The 24,497-nt window shown below is 40.1% G+C and overlaps 1 protein-coding gene across 2 annotated transcripts in view; it reads left to right on the top strand.

The window, feature by feature from the left end:
* Positions 1–24,497, top strand: part of DHX36 (DEAH-box helicase 36) — a 55,619-nt gene that overhangs the window by 7,943 nt on the left and 23,179 nt on the right. For both annotated transcript variants that reach the window (XM_064275633.1, XM_064275632.1), the window contains exons 4-13: positions 2,530–2,568; positions 3,921–4,091; positions 4,462–4,541; positions 5,281–5,355; positions 5,508–5,674; positions 8,055–8,136; positions 12,077–12,217; positions 12,533–12,635; positions 13,020–13,107; positions 16,699–16,754. In XM_064275633.1, the coding sequence (XP_064131703.1) occupies positions 2,530–2,568; positions 3,921–4,091; positions 4,462–4,541; positions 5,281–5,355; positions 5,508–5,674; positions 8,055–8,136; positions 12,077–12,217; positions 12,533–12,635; positions 13,020–13,107; positions 16,699–16,754 (1,002 nt within the window). The remainder of the gene's footprint in view (positions 1–2,529; positions 2,569–3,920; positions 4,092–4,461; positions 4,542–5,280; positions 5,356–5,507; positions 5,675–8,054; positions 8,137–12,076; positions 12,218–12,532; positions 12,636–13,019; positions 13,108–16,698; positions 16,755–24,497) is intronic.

The raw sequence follows: 24,497 nt of genomic DNA, 5'->3' as shown, positions 1-24,497 counted from the left end.
AAGCTTCTTCCAGACCATTTAATTCTTTCCTTCCTTTTACTAATGATAAAATTAAACCCCCCAAAAGTTAAGTGACATACTTCTATTCACCAACTTTAAAGACAGCACTATAACAAGAACTGAAATTCTCTAGTACTTTCTTTTCATGCTAGGTTAGATGATATTTTAAAGTACCTTCAAGTTAAAACACGAAATTATATGCTTTCTGAGTGTCCTAGAGATGGATGTTCACATTTTTTTAGGAAGAAATACTGAGGGAATTCTCAGGGCCATATCCTTACTATACAAATACGTACCGTGATTTTGAGAAAGGATCCCTTGACTGTCGATGATGAAGGTTGGAGTTCCTGATTAGAACGCATGAGCTGAGGTTGTCCTGAGGCACCACTGTGTAGTTCTTTGATGCCTATTTAGGAAAAATATGATTTGAGGACTTAGGAGATTTCAAGCATGATTTTAAGATGAATTAATTCAGAACATACTGGTTGAGAGAAGAGCTGCTTTGAGCGCCTTAGGAATAGGAGAGAGCTAGCTGCTATCTCTGTTTCCTTAGTGTGGAGGACAGAACCCAAATATTGAAGGTGAGTGAGTGATCTAGTTCAGAACAGTTGGGAGAAGAAATGTGTAAAACATGAAAACGGTGGTCTTTCTGTGTGCCAGGCATTGTTGTAAATGCTTTAAACGTGCTACATCATATAAACCTCCCAGCCACTCTTATGTAAAAGATCCTGTTGTCTCTGCAGATGAGGAAAAGAAGTTGAGGTTAAGTTGACCTGCCCAAGGTTGTACAGCTAGGAACAGAACCAGGTCTAAAAATCAGGTGTGTTTAAGAGCTCAGTTTCTTAATACTTGCTGAAGTGCTGTATCATTTCTTGATATTACAGCTTACTTAATCAACATTAATTTTCTGCTTGCTGGATCCCAGTCATTTTGCCATGCTTTCTGAAGACTCGTAAGACATTCTCTGTCCTTAGGCAGTTTATAATTTCATCTCAGATCTTGAAAGTTAGGGAATAGAAGGTTTGGCCGTCTTTGGAAAGACTGTTGGATTGAAAATCTCTCTTCAGCATCACTTACGCATGACGGAAGTAAATACTGTTAATGCCAGTTTCCATTGCAATGGGGTGCCTCATGTACACTTAAATGGGCACTAATCTTTTTAGATGTCATTAAGAAATGGTTTTAAATAATTTAAAAATGGTCATAGAAGAAATTAAGAAAAGTGTGGTGACTTGTTTCAAAGCGCTAGAATTTATTTAAATTATCACGTTGACTTCTCCATTTTCAGGATATCGGTGAGAGTCCACATGACGATAACAAGCGTGGCTACTGGTTTTTTTTTTTTTTTTCTCTTCAGTAAGGGGATTTGGTTAAAACTGTGGCTTATTTTTTATGCCACTGAAGATTTATCCTGTTAATTTATAAATTTGAAAAAGCCTTTTGTTATATGATGTATTTTCATTTTTAGAACCAAAATATGGTTAATCACACCCATTGCCATCAAGTGGATTCTGACTTGGCAACCCTAAAGGACAGAGTGGGCTGTCCCATAGCGCTTCCAAGGCTGTAACTTGTGCAGGAGCAGACTGCTATATCTTTCCCCCCGAGAAGAGGCTGGTGGGTTCAAACTGCCAACCTTTTGGTTAACAGCTAAATGCTTAACCATTGTGCCACCAGGGCTCTTCATGGTTATCATGGTTCACTATAAACCACAGTTCTGCTTTTTATTGTTTATAATTTTTATGTAGTATGGGTATGAGATTCTATAAAAGTTTCCAGAATTAAGAAGAAGGCACATGAATAAAAAGCATGCAGGAAACAGTAACTCCCTCTTTAGTATTTCAGTTGTAATCCACCAAAAATTAGTTCATTAGCCTATGTGTGTCAGACCGCTACTTGCTTTTTAAGTAAGGTTTTTCATTCAGATCTTGAAGCAGCAACACAGATAAATAAAACCTTTTAGGGATTCATACTTGGAGTTTGGCTTACCTGAGATCACGGTCCTTACATGGCAGAGGTGAAGTCAGTACCACATTTTCTCCTGACTCCAGATGTTGTTTTAAGTTTTCTCTTACACTTAAAGCCCAGTATCCTGAATAATCTTTGAATTTGCTCCAGCGTCTAATGCATTAGCAACGGGTGGATTGACAGATGAATGAAAGAATGTGATATAGAAGTCAAATCTGAGATGAATACATAAGACAAAAATTGGAAAAAATAGAGTAACTTAGGGATTATAAGAATGCTATTAGATGATAGATCCGATTTTATTTCACTGACATTAATTTTAAGGAATTGTCACCATCTTGCTGGATGTAAAAGAATTCCGTTTTCTAGTGTTTCAAAAATAAAAAGGATTGGTAAGCTCTTTTTTATACTTTTTTAAGTCTTGATAGTTCACACAAGCTGTGAGATAATAAAAATCCTTTTGGATTTTAGCATATTTACCTGTAATAGTCTCATTAGTGTGATTATAATTTGATTACATTTCTTTTGTCAAAATAAACAAGCTTTTTTTTTTAATTTCAGCATTTCCGGGAAAAGCTGCCTTCACATGGAATGCAAAAGGTAAAATATATATACACTGATTTGATTTGATTTGCAAAAGACTTATTTAAAAAAAAAAATTTTAAAGCTATGTATCAAGAAGAGATATAAACTAATGAACCTCCTCCTAAAGTTGTCATTAGACGTTAGTTCTATGGAATGGTTCGAGGACAAAAAGAAAAAATGGTCACGGAACAACAGTTCCCTGAAATTTTCTCATATTTATGTCAGTAGCTGAAGCCTTCAGAATTTAAAAATAGAATCCTACATAAAGGTTACTTTGGGTAAATTCCCTGCACGTAATTCAAGTCCAAGCATTTTAACTTAAATATTGAAGTACTCTGTAGTGTTTTGATTACTTTATTATGCTTCATCACAGAATCACCCCGTATAGAATACTCTTTCCCCACCCCCTTCATCCTTCTAGTCTTACCTTATTTTTCTTTAGTTTTTGCAGCATTTATTGCTTCTTGACATTATCTGTGTGTCTCCCCTTGATGAGAACAGTGTCCGTTGTGTTCACTTCTTTATCTTTTGAATAAGAACAGTGCTTGGAATTCTGGGGACGCCCATGAAATACTTGTTGAATGAATGAATCACATTACACTTCTGAATATTTACCAGCTATAGTTTAATTGTTCACATGTGGGAATTGTTATAATGTTATAATGGAACGGGGGATTTTTCAAAGGTAGCTTTTCAAGTTAAATTGTTTTATAGATGAAAATAAACCCCTCTGAAGTAGTAGGGTGGTTTTGTTAATACAGCGAATGTTTTTATTATTAAAAATACTGGTGTTTACCTAAAATTCTTAAGAAAGATCTTCCCGGAATAGGTTTTTCATATGCCTGAAGCTTACCCATTTGATTTAGGTATTTAAAAACTTATTTTAATTATTTCTAGAGAAGATAATCTTGAAATAAATTATACTATTCCTTGTTCTCTGAAACAGTGTAGGAAACTTGTCCTGAGAGTAAAGCCATGTTAATGAATGGCGACATTGACCTATAATGTCCTTAAGAGTTATAGAAGTATCAAAGGTTCTGTCTCTGTACTCAGTAACCCCAGATGTCAACATTCTTTTAAATTAATGTTAACTCTGAAATGCATGGAACTAAATCCATATCAGTCTCTTGTTCCTGTCAGGCTGTTTCCCTGTAACAGTACCCTGGCTCTGTTCTTTAGAACTGGGTGCTACTTATCTTCTGTAAACTGGTAGGTCCAGATCTCCGAACTGCCAGCATTGTACATAGCAAACTTTTAAAAGCATTAATATGTTAAAAATAGTTATCTTCAGCTTGACAGAACTTTGATTACTACCTTTTCAGACTTAACGTGTGCCGTTTTTTACTTTATTTTCCCTTTTGGAATAGGAGTTGGTCAGCCTGATTGCGAACCACCAGGTGACAGTGATAAGTGGTGAAACTGGCTGTGGAAAGACCACTCAGGTCACTCAGTTCATCCTGGATGACTACATCAAACAGGGAAAAGGGTCTGCGTGCAGGATCGTGTGTACCCAGCCGAGAAGGATCAGTGCCATCTCAGTGAGTAGTCTGGACACTTGTTAAAATAGCCCTCCTTTGTCTTTCATCCTCCTTGAGGTAGTCTTGCTGTAACTTACTGGTTTTGAACTTGTAGAGTAATTCTTAATTACGCTTAGGATTTGTGACTATGAAAGCAGATATTTAGTTGAGAACTATTTGGTAGGAAAGGCTGAAAGAAGGAGCCCTCAGTAAGGCACACAGTGATTTAGATACCTGAGATTTTAATGTGTATCTGTGTGTGTGTATGTGTGTTAACTTGTCTGAAAACCTGAAGTATAATTATTCAGCAACCCCAAACTTTTACTGATGTTCAGGATATTTGTCCTAACAGAAACCACATTTTCATGGTACCTGTGTTTTATTTGAAAAGGTTGCGGAGCGAGTGGCTGCAGAAAGGGCAGAGCCTTGTGGCAATGGTAACAGTACTGGATACCAAATTCGTCTCCAGAGGTAAAGAGTGGTCTCATGTCTTGTTTACCGGTAGAGCTTAGTGAAGCTTTGAAGCTGGAAATCCAAAAGAAAGGAGATTTTTCCAGTTTTTATTTTGGTCCTTACTATTAGATTTGGCATTTAAAAGAACCACAGTGTAGCACAAGGAGCCTAGGAACCCACAAACCCATTTTTTTAACCCAGTCTCAGAATTTGGATTGCCATTTTTGAATATGCTTTCACGTTATGGAACGATTTGAAAAATAATTTTTTCCTGGGCCTAGATTAGTAGACCATTACTCTCCCTGAAAGGAGCTGGTGTCCTGTACCTTTTAGTACCAGCCACCCTCCCTCCTGGCTTGTTTGTTTTATTTTGCCAGCTGAGTATTTGTATCTTCACCCCGTTTTCCCGTATTGCGTTTCTTCAGTCGCTTTCTAGAGCTCAGGATTCCGTTTATATTTTTAAACGAGCAGTCTTTGCAATCACTGAACCATAAATACAGCCCCACAAGAGTAATTCAGCCATTCTCTGAATATCATGCCTTCAAAAATAAATCGTTTATATTGTATCATGATAATTAAAGTAACATAATGAACTGGAATGTAACGTTCTCTACTACTATGGTAGGTGTTTGTATAACTAAAAAGATAAATATGAAGCTTTTTATTAAAAAATTTCTAAGACTGAAGCTTCTGTGGCACTTAGTAAATTATTAGAAAAGAAAGTCAAAAACCATTAATTCATGGCTTTCATCCACAGTCGGTTGCCGAGGAAACAGGGTTCCATCCTGTACTGCACGACAGGAATCATCCTTCAGTGGCTCCAGTCAGACCCGTGAGTATGCTTCGTTCGTTGGAGGAAACTGAGTTCAGTATTATCCAAAGGCACCATTATTAAATCGGATTTTACTACTCTTTGTAGACAATTTCTCCTGGTTTCATTTGTAAGTTTCTTATTGAGTCCCAGGCTTCCTGCTTCTGCTGCAGGCATTTGTCCAGTGTCAGCCACATGGTCCTAGATGAAATCCACGAACGAAATCTACAGTCAGATGTCTTAATGACGGTTATTAAAGATCTTCTCACTTCTCGACCTGACCTGAAAGTAATACTGATGAGTGCCACATTGAATGCTGAGAAATTTTCAGAATATTTTGGTGGGTACAATTTATGATTGTTACTTTAGTAAAGATCTCAAAACCACTGAATTTATGGTAATAAATAACTCACGTATCTAAGCATTCCATTGACAGTCAATATAATTTTGGAAGCCGGCTTGCCAGAGATGGAGATAAATTTGAAATGGAGAGTAATATAGAAGCATTTCTGTATTATCAAAAATAGTTTTTTCATATAGTGAATCAGTAACTTTTTTTTTGGTAATGTGAACTCAAAATCCTTTCATTACTTGAACAGTTTCTGGGTGTACTTCAATTTTATTTAGAATTAAACTGCTTTAAAACTATGAGCAAATGAATTTGTGTATGTAGTCTTTAGATCTTAAAAAGGACTTTGGGGCCCTTCTCGGAGAAAATCCTCTCTTTGCCAGTCCTGTCAATGGCTAAGTTTGGCGAAAGAATTCCGTCAGGGTTTATGCCTTTGTCCTTTGTAGGAGGGGTCTTAACCTTTACGCTTGTTTATATTCAGTTACCGTGGCACCTACTAGGGTGCTATGTGTAGAGTAGTCGAAATAAATGCTTAGTAATTCATTTTATTTTAACACTACCCTAACTTACGGATTGGGGAGCTGGACCTGTTTAAATGTGGCATCATCACTGCTCTTTTTTAGTGAAGACGTGAACTTCTTAGTGCTACTCCCAGAAAATTAAGACAGCATCATTGAATCCAAGCCACAAATTTGAATGGTTTTAGACACTTTTTTTGTGATTCTTCTGTAGTATTAGAAACGTGTGTTGTGATTCTTGTGTGGCTTTTCAGTCACAGGCTAGGATGGCAGTTTCCTAATACTAATAAGCATGCCAGTGACCACTTACGGAGCACCTGCAAGGTGCCAGGTGCTATGTTTGGCACTTTGTCTTCTTTAATCCTCATAAATATCTTGTGAAGTAGATACTGTTTTTATTTCCATTTTTACAAATGAGAAGATAGCCCAAGGGCAATTAAGGAGCTTCTCACAGGTTGCATAATTAACAGAAAGATGAGAGGATTTGAACCTAGGTTTGTCTGGCTATAAGGTACGTGCTTTTAAAATCATGCCACACTGTCGCTCTTGCTTATATTTGGGAAAGGAAAAGGGAAGAGAGGGAGGTAAAATGCGATACAGCTGTGTCAGCCGATGTGCTTGTGTTCAGTTCCTAAAGACCCTTTCAGACACGTTCTAGCTAACCTTCAGCTCCTTGCGAAATAAGTTAGGTGTTAAATCCTTTTTTTTTTTTTTTTTGATAAGACAGGTAGAGTTAAGATTGAGTATCTTGCTCAAATTTATGAATGTAAATTGATGAAAGGTAGAGAGGTGATAACCAGCTCAGATACTTTGACCTCTGATGCAGTGTCGACTGTGTTTATAGTGTGTACTAAAAAAAAAAAAAAACTACTTACGCTTATTAGGAGAAATAAACGGTATTTATGTAATAGTACTAAAGTTTTTTTTTTTCTTTTAAAGTGATTCTGAAAGAGTATTTTAGTTACCTAGTGCTGCTGTAACAAATACTGTAAATGGGTGGCTTTAACAAACAGAAATTTATTTTCTCACAGTTCAGGAGACTAGAAGTCCAAATTCAGGGCACTGGCTCTGAGGGGAAGGCTTTCTGTCTTTCTTAGCTCAGGAGGAAGGTCCTTGTCTCTTTGAGCTTCTGCTCCTGGGCAATCTTTATGTGGCTTGGCATCTCTCTTCCCCCATCTCTGCTTCTCTCCCTTGCTTATTTTATCTCTTTTATATCTCAGAAGAGATTGACTCAAGACGCACATACATAACAAAGACAACTCATTCCCAAAATGGGATTGTAAGCACAGGTATTGAGGTTAAGAGTTATAATACCTATCTTGGGGGGGACACAATTCAGTCCATGATAAGAAGTAACTGTTTAATATTTAGTTGAGTTTAATTGCTTCTTTTCTTTCCTTAATTTTGGTGCCACAAGAATTCATGCTTCTTGCCTACATTTCAGTAAAACTTAGGTTCTGATGTGGTACCATTTGGCTAATAATGAAGAGAAAACAGACTTCTAACTAATGGGTTTTAAGTGTGTGACTTAATCTATCATTAAACTTTGAGTTGAGGCCTCGCGCGAACCTTTTTTTTTTCACTTCTAGTTTATAATCCTGGGCAAGTTGTTAAATTCCTAATGGCTGATTTTCTATATAAAATGAGATGTTTTCCAAGATCTTAAAAAACTTGAAAAAGACTAGACTGCTGTTCTTATTTAAATGAGATGTGAAAAACAGGGTAGAGCTGCAGAAGCGGCAGGAGCGTTTTCTGAAGTTCAGAATAGTAATGAAGAGGCTTTGTTTACAGTGTGGCGATTTTTTCCCCCAACATTTGAGTACAGATTTATGTTTATTTTTCTACCATAACAGGTCACTGTCCGATGATACATATACCTGGTTTTACTTTTCCTGTTGTGGAGTATCTTTTGGAAGATATAATTGAAAAAATAAGGTAAGTAATATTGGAAATAAAACGAATTAAAAGGTACAAATATGTCATCTTTCTCATGACAGACTTTAGTCTTAGGACCTAAAATGTCCTTTTTCCTTGAATCAGGTTCCTAGACGTTATTGCATATTAAAATCACCTGGAGCCTTTTTAAACTCCAGGTGCGCCGATCACGTCCCATGCCGTAATTTAACGACTTCACAATGCCTGGGGGTGGTAGCTAGGCAAGTGTGTTTTTTAAAGCTCCCTGGGTGATTTTAATGGGCAGCAGTTTGGGGACCTCTTTCTTACGTGCTGGTTCTCCTGCCTGATTGTCATCCTCCTCTGCTGGCTTCCATTGCCCACTCTTTAAATATGACTTCCCTCTCAGGTTCTAAATTAGTTTTTTCTTAGTCTTTTACGTTTGCACTGTGTAATCCTGTTCATTTCCTTGCCCAGCGTTCTGTGTTTTCAAAGCTTTCAGAAGTGTAGCTTGAGGACTGCAGTTCCCTACACAGCAGCATCCCAGGACCACAGTATCCTTACCTTATGCTTAATTCCCACCATGCTTCCACCAAAACAAAACAAACTGCTTCTTGCCCAGTATACTGCGTAATAGTCAATGATATTATTCTCCACCTTGTTTTCTAAACGGTAAGTTAAGAGATAATGTTTACCAATCACTTAGGGTGTGCTGATAAGGAACCGCGTTGCTCCAGGTCTCTGCACTCTCTCCCAGCACACACAGGCCTTCTCTTGAGTCTGCCTCAGAGCTTGCGCCTTGAACATGCCATCTTTATTTCTTCTACTTCAGGTCCTCATAACATGCCTCTTGTTTTTATTTTTTCCACTTCAGGTCTTTATACCATGTCATCTTGTTTTTATTTCTTCCACTTCAGGTCCTTGTAACATGCTGTCTTGTTTTTATTTCTTCCACTTGAGGTCCGTTTTTGTTCTCGTAGTCTTCACTTTCAGCCCCGTCTCTTCGCCCACTACTGCTGTGTATTTTCTCAGAAACAAATCTGGTCATATACACTTTATTCCCTACACGAGCCTTGCACGTGAGATTTCTGCTTAGAAATTGGTTTAGAAATCTTTTGAATCTTTATTACCAATAGTAGAGCATGCTAGCTGGCATGCCCAAGTCATTGATTTCTTCAGCTCTCTAGCCACTGGCTATTAGCTGCTAGCAGCCTTTTCCAGGGGCTGTACAAAATAATATTTGTATTCCTTGATGGGTAAAAGATTGGGATGACACAGGCCATTTGGATCATATCCAGTTTTTTTAACTAGCCATCCCAAAGCCATTTACAGTCTGGCCCCATCATCTTTCTTAGGCCCATCTCCCAGGCATTCGTCCTGTGGCCCGTGCATGCTAAATGTGCACTCTTGTGTAGTCAGCTAGGCCGTGCCTCTTCATGACTGTGCCTTGTTTTACTTACTGTTTCCTCTTTTTGGGCTTCGGTTGCTGTCTTCTCCATCCTTTATCTATAAACTATTGACTCTGCAAGAACACACCCCAGCCTCATTGTCTGCTAAGCTTTCTGTGATACCTGTCACAGACCGAACTGCTTTCCCATCTGGACTCCCATAGCGTATCTCTTGTAACACTTACCTCAGTGCCAGGTAGAGTATTTCTTTATATTGCTCCCTGCTGTAGACTTCACATTTTTCAAGGTCAAGGATTTTGTCCCGTTCGTTTTTGTAGCCATTGTTTAGCACGGTGCCTGGCCTGCAGTAAACAAAAACATCTAAATCAATAGGAGAGATGTAGAAACACTTGCGATGAGACGTCTCAAGACACCCCAGCTCCTTCATTAAATGAGAAAAGCAGAAAGTGATAGTGGGAAGGTGAGAGCAGAGACCCTACTACCTAATTCATGTGGGGAGAAGTCAGTCCAGTTTTGACTAGCCAGCCGACCTGTCTTCCCTCCTCCTGTCTTCCCTTCCTCCCTCCACCTGCCTACAGATATTTTTTTAAGCTTTCCTCCACATCTCGTACTATGCCAGGAACTGAGCGTAGAACAGGAGAGACTTGGCACGTGCCCGCAGAGCTTGTGCCCAGACAGGGAGAGGTGCAGGCCGTTACATGAAGCGGGACTGGCCTGGGCAGAGGAGGCGAGCGTATTGGCAGTGAGACTGCGCAGCAGGGACGGACCGAGCAGGTCAAGAGGGTGAGGAAGTTGAGGGGAGGAGTGAGGGGTGCACATGTCAGAGGGTCGCGCGTGCTGAACGTGAGCGAGCGTGTGACGGTCTTCTCTGCCTTGGTTTTATCATCACTGCACTCCCTCTTCAACTTCATTCTCTGTCGTGCTTTCTACCACGACACGTTTACCGGTTGTTTTCTGAGAGAATAATACTCACCAGCTTGGTGGTAAGGAGAGCAGCTCTGGGAGTTGTAAATCTGAAGTTAAATGATGATCAGAGCCCTGCTGGCACAGTGGTTAGAGCTCGGCTGCTAACCGAAAGGTCAGCAGTTTGAATCCCCCAGCCGCTCCTTGGGAACCCTTTGAGGGTCAGCTGCTTTCTTAACCTCCCTAGAAGGCAGGGACCATGCAGGGAGCTGCAGCTAAGGGGTCTCTGTGAGGAAAGGGCTTGTATCTGTGGGGGGCTTGCAGTCCCCAAACCAGCTCTGAGAGGGGACTCGGAGGGAGGACGGTCCTTGAGGTTTTCATCCGAAGCCCCCAGCTCTTTATTCCCAGAAGAGCTGTGCCCCCGGGAGTGGGAGGGAAGAAGCACTGTGGCCACAGTGAGGGTAGGCTGGAGTGATATGGAGGGTCGCAGTTGGAGGCTAGAAGTGGGGGCTGAAGATGAGCTTTGTTTCGGGGATTGCTGGGAAGGGAGCCAACTGTGGGTCCATCCTGCTGACTAGGACCAATCTCTGTCTCAGGTTACCCGACTTCACATTGGTGCCTCTATATGTTTCGAAGACTTAGGGGAGTCCTGGGTCACAGGTACTGAATAGGGAAGGGGATTAACACTTTAATGGGTATCCACTATGTGTCAGGCAGTGTGCTTTACATCATATTTTATCCTCATAATAACACGGTTGCAAGAGTATCAGTTTCTCAGATAAGGAAACCAGAGGCCAGAGGTTTAGTGCTTGTCTAGGGTCCCACAGTTAGTGGCGAGGGCGTCAACCCAGTTCTGTCTGATCCCACAGCCCATACTCCAAATCCCACAGCACCCTCAGATGCTGTGTTGCAGCTGAATTCAGAGAGAGTTTGGGTTACAGAGCCTGTGCCTTGTTCTTTGTCTCCCCACCCCCAGGCCTCTTGGAACCCACTGGGGTAGGTAGTGCCCTTGGGCAGATGTGCTCTCTGTTTTGAGCAGTCAGTGCCGCATGGTGGAGCCATAGCTTAGCACTGGGCTGATGCACAGGGGATGTGCGTTCCAGTGCTCAGTCTGCCATAGCTGTACCTGTGTGCTGAGCTGAGTTATGTAGCTCCCGAGCATGGGTCCCTAGGTCTGCAGATCCACTAATTAAACTTTCTGGATTAGCAGGCCCCAGTGAACCCAAACCGCCAGGGATGGGATTTAGGAAACTGGACTTTCACAAGCTCCCTGGAGGAGTCTTATGTGCCGTCAGGTTTGGGAACCTCCCATGTTTAAAATCTGAGTCTTCCTACTAGGCAGTCATGAATTGTTGTATCAGTTTTATAATTGTTAACTTATGTTTTAAAGCAAAGTTAAAATTGAAGGTGAAAGTTAGTGTTTTTTTAATTGGCTGCTAAAGATGGTCTAAAGGTCTGTGTACTGTAATAAAGAATGGTTTTATCTGAAGCGTCAGGTATTTATATATAAATTAATACTTGTAAATAAATTGATGTTTTAATAAGCATCCGCTAGAAATTATAGTGAAAAATCATCTTTAAATCCTCGTTTTTTATCCTAAATGTTGTGTCAAATACTAGCACGAAAAAGAGCTTCAGGAAGAAGATACTGAAGAGTGTTTTTATTTTAGATACGTTCCGGAACAGAAAGAACCCAGATCCCAGTTTAGGAGGGGATTCATGCAAGGGCGTGTCAGCAGACAAGAAAAAGAAGGGAAGGAGGCCATCTACGAAGAGCGCTGGCCAGATTACGTCAGGGAGCTGCGAGGAAGGTAAACTCAACATGTTTGCAAGTGAGAACACCGTGGCTGAGTGACCAACGCACAAAGCAGCAGTTGTCTTTGAACTTGTACGTAGAGCATCGCACGTCTCCTACCCCAGCTAAACACGGGTGGTCTGACTTTTAAACACTATGACCCATGATTCTCCTGTCTTCAGAGTATATCCCCCCATTTGCAGGTGGAGTTACGCACTAAGACTTAAAAAAAAAAAAGACTTTATAGCAGTTTAAATCACAAGAAACTTTATCACAGAAGATATAGAACCTCTTTTCCACGTATTTTGTTATTTCTGTTCACCTCTGGTAGGTATTCTGCAAGGACTGTAGATGTTTTAGAAATGATGGATGATGATAAAGTGGATCTGAACTTGATTGCTGCCCTTATCCGACACATCGTTTTGGAAGAAGAGGTTAGCTCTGTCCCTTTTTTATTTTTCTTCAAGTAACAGGATTTTATTAGTGTATCGAGCCCGTGAAAAAAGAAAAACAGTTTTCTTAAATGCTTCTAAAAAACAGACTGTGAACGAAATTGCTTTTGACACCAGAAATAAGAATCTCAAAATACGAAAAGATTTAGGCATTTGACTTATTTGAAGAAAAGGCTAAACGAATGAAGCATCCAGATAATAAATTCTTGTTTTTTGAAAGTAAGCTCGTGTTCGTTTAGCTATAATCAGTAACTAAAATTCTCCTGAACTCATACGATTTCAGCGTCATCTTCAGTGTGCACAAACTTTTATAGTTAGCGTTTTGTTGATGTGATCCTTTGTAATGGTTATTTCTCCTCCACACAGGATGGTGCAATATTGGTATTTCTGCCAGGCTGGGACAATATCAGCAGTTTACACGACCTCTTGATGTCACAAGTGATGTTTAAATCAGGTATCATATAAATGTGTTTTTGTTGCGCTTCCACGAGGGGCGTGTAGCTTGGTGTATTCTTTCATTTTAATAAGTGCAGGCTGCCTCAGTATAAGAACTTGGTAGGCAGGCCCAGGTTGGGTTTTTCAAGTCACCCCTGTTTCTTTTTCAGCATTCCAGGTCACAGGTGACAGTGATGAATGTGTAGTGAAGCTCTTTATTTAGTATTATGAAGAGACTGTTTTACCTCTTTTCTTAAATTTACCTAGTAAAATTAGGCCGTTAAAGTTAAGATGCTGGCATTTGGAGGTTTTTTGTTGTTTTTCTCACTCACCACTGGGTTTTCGTTGGGGAGAAAGAAGCTCTAATTTGTCACTTAGCCTGGTGTTGTCCTGCTCTGACTGTACAACAGCCACCCACGGAGCTTTTTTAGAATTCCGATGCCCATACCCCATCTTCACCCCAAATCTAGGAATGTGACTTGAACATCTGACGTTTTTTAAAATTCCTCAGGAGGTTCTCATTCTTTAACAGCGTGTTTTAGAGATGTAAACTCTTCCGCCTTAGAGAACGCCTGAGGACATTTTTCTATTATAGAATTTACCAACGGTATTCTCGGTAACCGTTGTTAACTTCAATAAAGTATAGAACAAATTCTCCTTAATATTTTCTAGTTCTGAATATAATTTCTAACCGAAGTGCTTTTATTCTCAGTAACCGTTGTTAACTTCAATAAAGTATAGAACAAATTCTCCTTAATATTTTCTAGTTCTGAATATAATTTCTAACCGAAGTGCTTTTTAAACATTTTTTTTCTTTTTACAAGACACTAGAAAAATACTTTGATCTAATAGTATACATTAAAATGACAATGATGTGTTTTCATTCTTTGCTAAATCCCATTATGGCAATGCTCCCAAAGCATTCTCTATAAATTATTTACTACTCTCTAGCTGATGAAATATTTTGATTTCTCTGTAAAGAAATATCATGTTTTCTTTGTCAGTGGGAGTCTTTATAGGAAAAGTATAACCAAAACCTGTGCCATTGAGCCAATTCTGACTCATAGCGACCCTGCAGGACAGAGCAGCACTGACTGCCACCTCGGGTCTGCAAGGCTGTAGGACTTAGAGAAGCAGACGGCCACGTCTTTCTCCCAAGGAGCTGCAGTTGGATTCAGACTGCTGACCTTTCCGTTAGCAGCAAGTGCTTAACCACTGTGCCACCATGGCTCCTGTTAGAAAAAACTTAGTCATTATTAAATATATAATTTTATTATCTACTTTTAGTTTAAAAAAAAAAAAAGTGTATTTAGTTGACAAAGAAAAGTATAAGAAAGACGTGTACCGAAATATAACAGTGATCATTTCTAGAGGAGTGAGTAGAGGGTATGAAATTATAGATTGTCATAATTGACTTCGTTAGCGTTCTGCGTTGAATTACGCTCAAGGAAAACCAGAACCAAACCCATTGCCGTTGAGTCTATTCCGACTCACGGTGACCCTATAGGACAGAGTAGAACTGCCCTGTAGGGTTTCCAAGGAGCTGCTGGTGGATTTGAACTGTTGGCCTTTTGGTTGGCAGCCGTAGCTCTTAACCACTGTACCACCATGGTTATAAAATTTAACAGTGTTTTTTTTCTTGAATAAACAAGTTAGGTTGAAAAAAATTTAGCCTTAACAATCAGTTGCTGTCCTATGCTGTAGCCACTGTATGTAGATGGGGAAGAATTGACCTAACCCTGTACTGGCTGAAAAGTAAATCTTGAAACTCTATTTATATCTAAAGCTTATCAACTTTCTTATTTCTTTTTTCTCTTAAAGAGCGTCAACTTTCTTCCCATTGACTCCTTAGTTGTGCAATATCAGCAGTATAAATTGTTTTTATCCAAGTTATATTGTCTTCATAAAGTTGCTTCTAGTTTCATTATTCATGGCTATAATCTTTTTATATTATTCATAATGAAAAACTTAAAATATGCAGAAAACTAGAGGGCTGTAATGATATCTATGACTTTAACGTAGCAATTATTTTTGCAGTCTTTTTTCCTTTTTAAAGTGAATTGCAGCTATCACATTGTATCTCGAAGTGTGCATCTCCAAAAATACAATTTCCTGTGTAACCATAATGTCATTATGACATCAAATCCTTAATAGCATCCAGTAACCCAGTCTGTAATCAGATTTGCCCATTGGTCCCCAAAATGTTTTTCACAGCTGGTTTGTTCAAATGAGAAAAAAATCAAACCTGAATAATTTTTAAATCTACTTCTAGAACATCACCCTTCCCCGTGATAGTAATGATTGTGGAAAAGACCAGGCCAGTTGTCTTATAAAAGGAGCCCTGGTGGTGCAGTGTAGTGAAGAAGTGCTCAGCTGTTAACTGAAGGGTCTGAGGTTCAAACCCACGAGCCGCTCCGTGGAAGAAGGACGTGGCAGTCTGCGTCCAGCCTAGGAAACCCTATGGGGCAGTTTTACTCCACCTTACAGGGTCACCGTATGTTCGCTATGAGTGGGAATCAACTTGAAGGCTGGGTTTGGCTTTTTTGTTGGTATTTTCCTGTAATGAGTACAGCTCTCTGGATTTGTCTGGGTTTTTATACTGTCGTTTTGTTTGATTCACTCCATGTGTTTCCTGTTAGCTGGAAATTACGTCTAAGGACTTGATAAGATTCAAGTTCAGTGTATTTGGCGTGAGTGTTTTACAGTTGATACGTTTCATTTTGTATTGCAGAGACAGGTAAATCAGCATTCTCATTTTGGCAGCATCGATTGCTTGACAGCTTTTTACTACTTTGTAGAGCTCAGAAGAGTAATAGTCTGTGGGGATTATCTTATCTCCTTTGGATAAAAACAGTTCATTTTGGGGGAAACACAGCTGTCTTGAGTCGTTTGAGACACTGTTCCCAGAGATTAAGTCAGATTGCGTTCAGCACCCATAAGTAAACTGGGAGTGGCCCTTGCTTCCTTAACGCCCCTTCGCTCCCGTTACTGTACTGCGTCCACAGTGTCTTCTCTGTTGGCTGAGAATCATGAACAAGCTGGAGCTTTTTCCTTTTGAAAGTTTATAAAGTAGGAATATAACTTAATATATTTCTAAGGATATCATGCTTTAAAAATGTTGGTCTCTTTTGAGGGGATTTGTTTTATTATTTGATCAGGATTATTTTATCACTTTTTAAGTGGGACATGGGTATTTAATAAGTAATATGTTCTAAAAATTCACTTACCGTCTTTATGATTAAAATGGATTCACTCTAAGTACACAAACATTCATATGAAGCAGAATTCTTGGGTCCTCAGCTAGTAGGAGGAATGGAGTTAATGATATTTTACTCGTGTAATTTGAAAGGTTTGCCTCCAGCCTTTAAGCATTCTTAGAGAGCTTGGAGAAGCTTATCGGTGTGATTCAGAGAACAGAATGTCAGCTGGAACTTGCCGGAACGTTCAGAAAACAGGACTACTAAAAAAGTAAAAATCTGTGTGCTGTATGTAAGAATGTAAATTTGAGAATTATGTGGGTTAGCTTCTGGGTTCAGTGTCCAATAAATGTCTGATGACACTTTTCTGCAACTATTTGTCTTAAAGCTTAATTTTTCTTTCTGATTTTCAGATAAGTTTCTTATTATACCTTTACATTCACTGATGCCTACGGTTAACCAGACACAGGTATGTTGTAGTTTATTTGGTTTCTGTCTTTCAAACTAAGCTAGGCTTTAAGGACTGCTCATTGTGTTTTTCTTTTCTTTCTTTCTTTATTTTTAATTAATTTTTATTAAGCTTCAAGTGAACATTTACCATTCCAATCAGTCTGTCACATGTAGGTTTACATACATCTTACTCCCTTCTCCCACTTGCTCTCCCCCTATTGAGTCAGCCCTTACAGTCTCTCGTTTTGTGCCAATTTTGCCATCTTCCCTCTCTCTCTATCTTCCCATCCCCCCTGCAGTCAAGAGTTGCCAACACACTCTCCAGTGTCCACCTGATTTAATTAGCTCTCTCTTCATCGGCATCTCTCCCCCCCCCGCACTGACCAGTCCTTTTATTGCCTGATGATTTGTCTTCGGGGATGGTTCCTGTCCTGTGTCATCAGACATTCTGGGGAGCATTGTCTCTGGGATTCCTCTAGTCTCAATCATACCATTAGGTATGTTCTTTTCATGAGAATTTGGGGTCTGTATCCCATTGGTCTCCTGCTCCCGCAGGAGTTGTCTGTTGTGTTCCCTGACAGGGCAGACATCGATTGTGGCCGGGCACCAACTAGTTCTTCTGGTCTCAGGATAATGTAGGTCTCTGGTTCATGTGGCCCTTTCTGTCTCTTGGGTTCTTAGTTGTCGTGTGACCTTGGTGTTCTTCCTTTGCCTTTACTCCAGGTGGGTTGAGACCAATTGATGTATCTTAGATGGCTGCTTGTTGGCATTTAGGACCCCAGGCGCCACAATTCAAAGTGGGATGCAGAATGTTTTCATAATAGAATTATTTTGCCCATTGACTTAGAAGTCCCCTCAAACCAAGTTCCCCAGACCCTAGCCCCTGCTCCGCTGACCTTTGAAGCTTTCATTTTATCCCAGAAACCTCTTTGCTTTTAGTCCAGTCCAATTAGGCTGACCTTCCTTGTATTGAGTGTTGTCTTTCCCTTCACCCAAAGCAGTTCTTATCTACGGATTGATCAATAAAAAGCCCTCTCCCTCCCTCCCTCCACCCTTTGTAACCACAAAAGTATGTATTCTTCTCCGTTTTTTCTATTTCTCAAGATCTTATAATAGTGGTCTTATACAATATTTGTCCTTTTGCAACTGACTCATTTCGCTCAGCATAATGCCTTCCAGATTCCTCCCTGTTATGAAATGTTTCAGAGATTCGTCACTGTTCTTTATCGATGCGTAGTATTCCATTGTGTGAATATACCACAATTTATTTACCCATTCATCCGTTGATGGACACCTTGGTTGCTTCCAGCTTTTTGCTATTTGTAAACAGAGCTGCAATAAACATGGGTGTGCATATTTCTGTTTGTGTGAAGGCTCTTGTATCTCTAGGGTATATTCCGAGGAGTGGGATTTCTGGGTTGTATGGTAGTTCTATTTCTAACTGTTTAAGATAACGCCAGATGGATTTCCAAAGTGGTTGTACCATTTCACAATCCCACCAGCAGTGTATGAGAGTTCCAATCTCTCCGCAGCCTCTCCAGCATTTATTATTTTGTGTTTTTTGGATTAATGCCAGTCTAGTTGGTGTGAGATGGAATCTCATCGTAGTTTTAATTTGCATTTCTCTAATGGCTAATGATCGGGAGCATTTTCTCATGTATCTGTTGGCTGCCTGAATATCTTCTTTAGTGAAATGTGTGTTCATCTCCTTTGCCCACTTCTTGATTGGGTTGTTTGTCTTTTTGTGGTTGAGTTTTGACAGAATCATGTAGATTTTAGAGATCAGGGGCTGGTCGGAGATGTCATAGCTGAAAATTCTTTCCCAGTCTGTAGGTGGTCTTTTTACTCTTTTGGTGAAGTCTTTAGATGAGCATAGGTGTTTGATTTTTAGGAGCTCCCAGTTATCTGGTTTCTCTTCATCATTTTTGGTAATGTTTTGTATTCTGTTTATGCCCTGTATTAGGGCTCCTAGGGTTGATGCTATTTTTTCTTCCATGATCTTTATCGTTTTAGCCTTTATGTTTAGGTCTTTGATCCACTTGGAGTTAGTTTTTGTGCATGGTGTGAGGTATGAGTCCTGTTTCATTCTTTTGCAAATGGATATCCAGGTATGCCAGCACCATTTGTTAAAAAGGCTATCATTTCCCCAATTAACTGACACTGGTCCTTTGTCAAATATCAGCTGCTCATACATGGATGGATTTATATCTGGGTTCTCAATTCTGTTCCATTGGTCTATGTGCCTGTTGTTGTACCAGTACCAGGCTGTTTTGACTACTGTGGCTGTATAATAGGTTCTGAAATCAGGTAGAGTGAGGCCTCCCACTTTCTTCTTTTTCAGTAATGTTTTGCTTATCCGGGGGTTCTTTCCCTTCCATATGAAATTAGTGATTTGTTTCTCTATCCCCTTAAAGTATGACATTGGTATTTGGATTGGAAGTGCGTTATATGTATAGATGGCTTTTGGTAGAATAGACATTTTTACTATGTTAAGTCTTCCTATCCATGAGCAGGGTATGTTCTTCCACTTAAGTATGTCCTTTTGAATTTCTTGTAGCAGAGTTTTATAGTTTTCTTTGTATAGGTCTTTTACATCCTTGGTAAGATTTATTCCTGAGTATTTTATCTTCTTGGGGGCTACTGTGAATGGTATTGATTTGGTTATTTCCTCTTCGGTATTCTTTTTGTTGATGTAGAGGAATCCAAGTGATTTTTGTATGTTTATTTTATATCCTGAGATACTTCCAAACTCTTCTATTAGTTTCAGTAGTTTTCTGGAGGATTCCTTAGGGTTTTCCATGTATACGATCATGTCATCTGCAAATAGTGATAGCTTTACTTCCTCCTTACCAATCTGGATACGCTTTATTTCTTTGTCTAGCCTAATTGCCCTGGCTAGGACTTCCAGCACGATGTTGAATAAGAGCAGTGATAAAGGGCATCCTTGTCTGGTTCCCGTTCTCAAGGGAAATGCTTTCAGGTTCTCTCCATTTAGAGTGATATTGGCTGTTGGCTTTGCATAGATGCCCTTTATTATGTTGAGGAATTTTCCTTCAATCCCTATTTTGGTAAGAGTTTTTATCATAAATGGGTGTTGAACTTTGTCAAATGCCTTTTCTGCATCTATTGATAAGATCATGTGGTTTTTATCTTTTGTTTTATTTATGTGATGGATTACATTAATGGTTTTTCTGATATTAAACCAGCCTCGCATACCTGGTACAAATCCCACTTGATCAGGGTGAATTATTTTTTTGATGTGTTGTTGGATTCTATTGGCTAGAATTTTGTTGAGGATTTTTGCATCTATGTTGATGAGGGATATAGGTCTAAAATTTTCTTTTTTTGTAATGTCTTTACCTGGTTTTGGTATCAGGGAGATGGTAGCTTCATAGAATGAGTTGGGTAGTATTCCGTCTTTTTCTATGCTTTGAAATACCTTCAATAGTAATGGTGTTAAGTCTTCTCTGAAGGTTTGGTAGAACTCTGCAGTGTAGCCGTCTGGGCCAGGACTTTTTTTTGCTGGAAGTTTTTTGATTACCGTTTCAGTCTCTTTTTTTGTTATGGGTCTATTTAGTTGTTCTACTTCTGAATGTGTTAGTTTAGGTAGGTAGTATTGTTCCAAGAATTTATCCATTTCTTCTAGGTTTTCAAATTTGTTAGAGTACAATTTTACGTAGTAATCTGAAATGATTCTTTTAATTTCATTTGGTTCTGTTGTGATGTGGTCCTTCTCGTTTCTTATTTGGGTTATTTGTTTCCTTTCCTGTTTTTCTTTAGTCAGTCTAGCCAATGGTTTATCAATTTTGTTAATTTTTTCAAAGAACCAGCTTTTGGCTTTGTTAATTCTTTCAATTGTTTTTCTGTTCTCTAATTATTTAGCTCAGCTCTAATTTTTATTATTTGTTTTCTTCTGGTGCCTGATGGGTTCTTTTGTTGCTCAATTTCTATTTGTTCAAGTTGTTGGGACAGTTCTCTGATTTTGGTTCTTTCTTCTTTTTGTATGTGTGCATTTATCGATATAAATTGGCCTCTGAGCACTGCTTTTGCTGTGTCCCAGAGGTTTTGATAGGAAGTATTTTCATTCTCGTTGCTTTCTAAGAATTTCCTTATTCCCTCCTTGATGTCTTCTATAACCCAGTCTTTTTTCAGGAGGGTATTGTTCATTTTCCAAGTATTTGATTTCTTTTCCCTAGTTTTTCTGTTATTGATCTCTGGTTTTATTGCCTTGTGGTCTGAGAAGATGCTTTGTAATATTTTGATGTTTTGGATTCTGCAAAGTTTTGTTTTATGACCTAATATGTGGTCTATTCTAGAGAATGTTCCATGTGCACTAGAAAAAAAAGTATATTTTGTAGCAGTTGGGTGGAGAGTTCTGTATAAGTCAATGAGGTCAAGTTGGTTGATTGTTGTAAGTAGGTCTTCTGTGTCTCTATTGAGCTTCTTACTGGATGTCCTGTCCTTCTCCGAAAGTGGTGTGTTGAAATCTCCTACTATAAATGTGGAGGTGTCTATCTCACTTTTCAATTCTGTTAAAATTTGATTTATGTATCTTGCAGCCCTGTCATTGGGTGCGTAAATATTTAATATGGTTATGTCTTCCTGATCAATTGTCCCTTTTATCATTATATAGTGTCCTTCTTTATCTTTTGTGGCAGATTTAAGTCTAAAGTCTATTTTGTCAGAAATTAATATTGCTACTCCTCTTCTTTTTTGCTTATTGTTTGCTTGATATATTTTTTCCCATCCTTTGAGTTTTAGTTTGTTCGTGTCTCTATGTCTAAGATGTGTCTCTTCTGGCAGCATATAGATGGATCGTGTTTCTTTATCCAGTCCGTGACTCTCTGTCTCTTTATTGGTGCATTTAGTCCATTTACATTCAGGGTAATTATAGATAAATAAGTTTTTAGTGCTGTCATTTTGATGCCTTTTCATGTGTGTTGTTGGCCATGTCATTTTTCCACATGCTTTTTTGTGCAGAGACGTTTTTCTTAGTAGCTTGTGAGATCCTCATTTTCATAATGTTTAACTTTGTGTTTGTTGAGTCGTTACGTTTTTCTTGGCTTTTTTCTTGAGTTATGGAATTGATATTCCTTTTTGTGGTTACCTTATTATTTACCCCTATTTTTCTAATTAAAAACCTAACTTGTATCCTTCTATATCGCCTTGTATCCCTCTCCATCTGGCAGTTCAATGCCTCCTATATTTAGTCCCTCTTTTTGATTATTGTGATTGTTTATCTATTGATTTCCATGATTTCCTGTTATGCGTATTATTTTGTTTATTTATTTTTTAGAATTAGTCTTAATTTGTTTGTTTTTGTGCTTTCCCTATTTGAGTTGCGTTGATATCAGGACGTTCTGTTTTGTGACCTTGTATTGTGCTGGTACCTGATATTATTGGTCATCAGGCCAAACAATCTCCTTTAGCACTTCTTGCAGTCTTGGTTTAGTTTTTGCAAATTCTCTAAACTTGTGTTTATCTGTAAATATCTTAATTTCACCTTCATATTTCAGAGAGAGTTTTGCTGGATATGTGATCCTTGGTTGGCAGTTTTTCTCGTTCAGTGCTCTGTATACGTCGTCCCATTCCCTTCTTGCCTGCATGGTTTCTGCTGAGTAGTCTGAACTTATTCTTATTGATTCTCCCTTGAAGGAAACCTTTCTTTTCTCCCTGGCTGCTTTTAAAATTTTCTGTTTGTCTTTGGTTTTGGCAAGTTTGATGATAATATGTCTTGGTGTTTTTCTTTTTGGATCAATCTTAAATGAGGTTCGATGAGCACCTTGGATAGATATCCTTTCATCTTTCATGATGTCAGGGAAGTTTTGTGTCAGGAGTTCTTCAACTATTTTCTCTGGGTTTTCTGTCCCCCCTCCCTGTTCTGGGACTCCAATCACTCGCAAGTTATCCTTCTTGATAGAGTCCCACATGATTCTTAGGGTTTCTTCATTTTTTTTAATTCTTTTATCTGATTATTTTTCAGCTATGTTGGTGTTGATTCCCTGGTCCTCCAGTAGTCCCAGTCTACATTCTAATTGCTCGAGTCTGCTCCTCTGACTTTCTATTGCGTTGTCAAATTCTGTAATTTTATTGTTAATCTTTTGGATTTCTACATGCTGTCTCTCTATGGATTCTTGCAACTTATTAATTTTTCCACTATGTTCTTGAATAATCTTTTTGAGTTCTTCAACAGTTTTATCAGTGTGTTCCTTGGCTTTTTCTGCATTTATCCTAATTTCATTTGTGATATCTTTAAGCATTCTGTAAATTAGTTTTTTATATTCTGTATCTGATAATTCCAGGGTTGTATCTTCATTTGGGAAGGATTTTGATTCTTTTGTTTGAGGGGTTGGAGAAGCTGTCATGGTCTGTTTCTTTATGTGGTTTGATATGGACTGCTGTCTCCGAGCCGTCACTGGGAAACTAGATTTTCCAGGTAATCAGCTTAAAAAAAAAATGCCGTCAGATCCCTATCTGAATTCTCCCTCTGGCTCCGGGCATTCGGATGTTAATGGAGCTGCCTGGAGAGGGTGGGGGAGGGATCAGAGAGCTGGGAGTGTAGCACCACAGAATATAGAGCTGAACACTGCGTTCACACTCTGCCCCCGTCTGCCAAAATCCGGGCCGGACAGCTTCCCGGCTAGGACACTGCTTTCCCTGCTCGGAGACCAGTCACTTCCTCCCGGGGACTTCTCCCTCCGGTGCGCGGCACCGCTCGCGCGCACTGAGTGGGCGTCTCCCGCACGAACGGGTGGGCCCGCCCCCAGGGTCTATTCAGGAGAATATAATTGGACCCCGTGCTCGCGCCCCGCCCACACGTGCACCCAAATCCCAGCGGGACGGCTCGCCGGCTGGGACGCTGCTTTCCCGGTCCGAGACCAGTCACTTCTGGGGGTTTCTCCCTCCGGTGCGCCGCGCCACACGCAATCTGGGTGGGCGTCAGCCACACGACCAGGTGGGCCTGCCCCCTGGGTCAATTCAGGGGAATATAATTGGACCCTGTGCTCACGCCCCGCCCGCGTGCGCACCCAAATCCCAGGAGAATGGCTCCCCGTCTGGGACGCTGTTTTCCCTGCTCTGAGACCGGTCACTTCGGGGATTTCTCCCTCTGGTTCGCCGCGCCGCACGTGCGGACTGGGTGGGCGTCCTCCCGCACGAACGCGTGGGCCCCGCCCCGGGGTCGCTTTAGGGAAACATAGCTGACCTCCCCCCCCGCCCCCCCCTCCCGCTCGTGCCCCGCCCGCTTCATGCCAAACTCCCGGCGGGACGGGTCGCCAGCTGGGACGCTGTTCTCCCCGCTCCAATATCAGTCACTACCTCCCGGGTGCTTTTCCCTCCGGCTGTGCCACTACGCCGCCCGCGCCAACCAGCTAGACTTCCTCCCGGGATGGGTTCGGGGGGGGGAAGGGCTGGGCCCCCCGTCTGTGCCGTCTGCCCCCCTCGGCTCTGCCCCAGATCGGGCTCCTAAGGTCACCTGCCTGGTACGCTGGCTCCTAGTTCTGAAAACGGTCGCTGTCTGCCCGTATTTGTTCGTTTTCCGTCTCTAAGTCTGTGCTTGTTGTTCAGAGTTCGTAGATTGTTATGTGTGTGATCGATTCCCTTGTTTCTCCGAGTCTTTGTTGCAAGAGGGATCCGCGGCAGCGTCCACCTAGTCCGCCATCTTGGCCCCGCCCTCTCTTCTTTTTTTTTTTTAAGGAGCATTTTCAAATAATAATCCATAGATAAAATACTTCTTGAGAGCCTTTGCAATCGAGCCTTCAGG

This window comes from Loxodonta africana, chromosome 23 (assembly GCF_030014295.1).
Source record: "Loxodonta africana isolate mLoxAfr1 chromosome 23, mLoxAfr1.hap2, whole genome shotgun sequence".
Classification (NCBI taxonomy): domain Eukaryota; kingdom Metazoa; phylum Chordata; class Mammalia; order Proboscidea; family Elephantidae; genus Loxodonta; species Loxodonta africana.
Note: the sequence above shows the minus strand (reverse complement) of the source record. Positions and strands in the feature narration are given on the sequence as shown.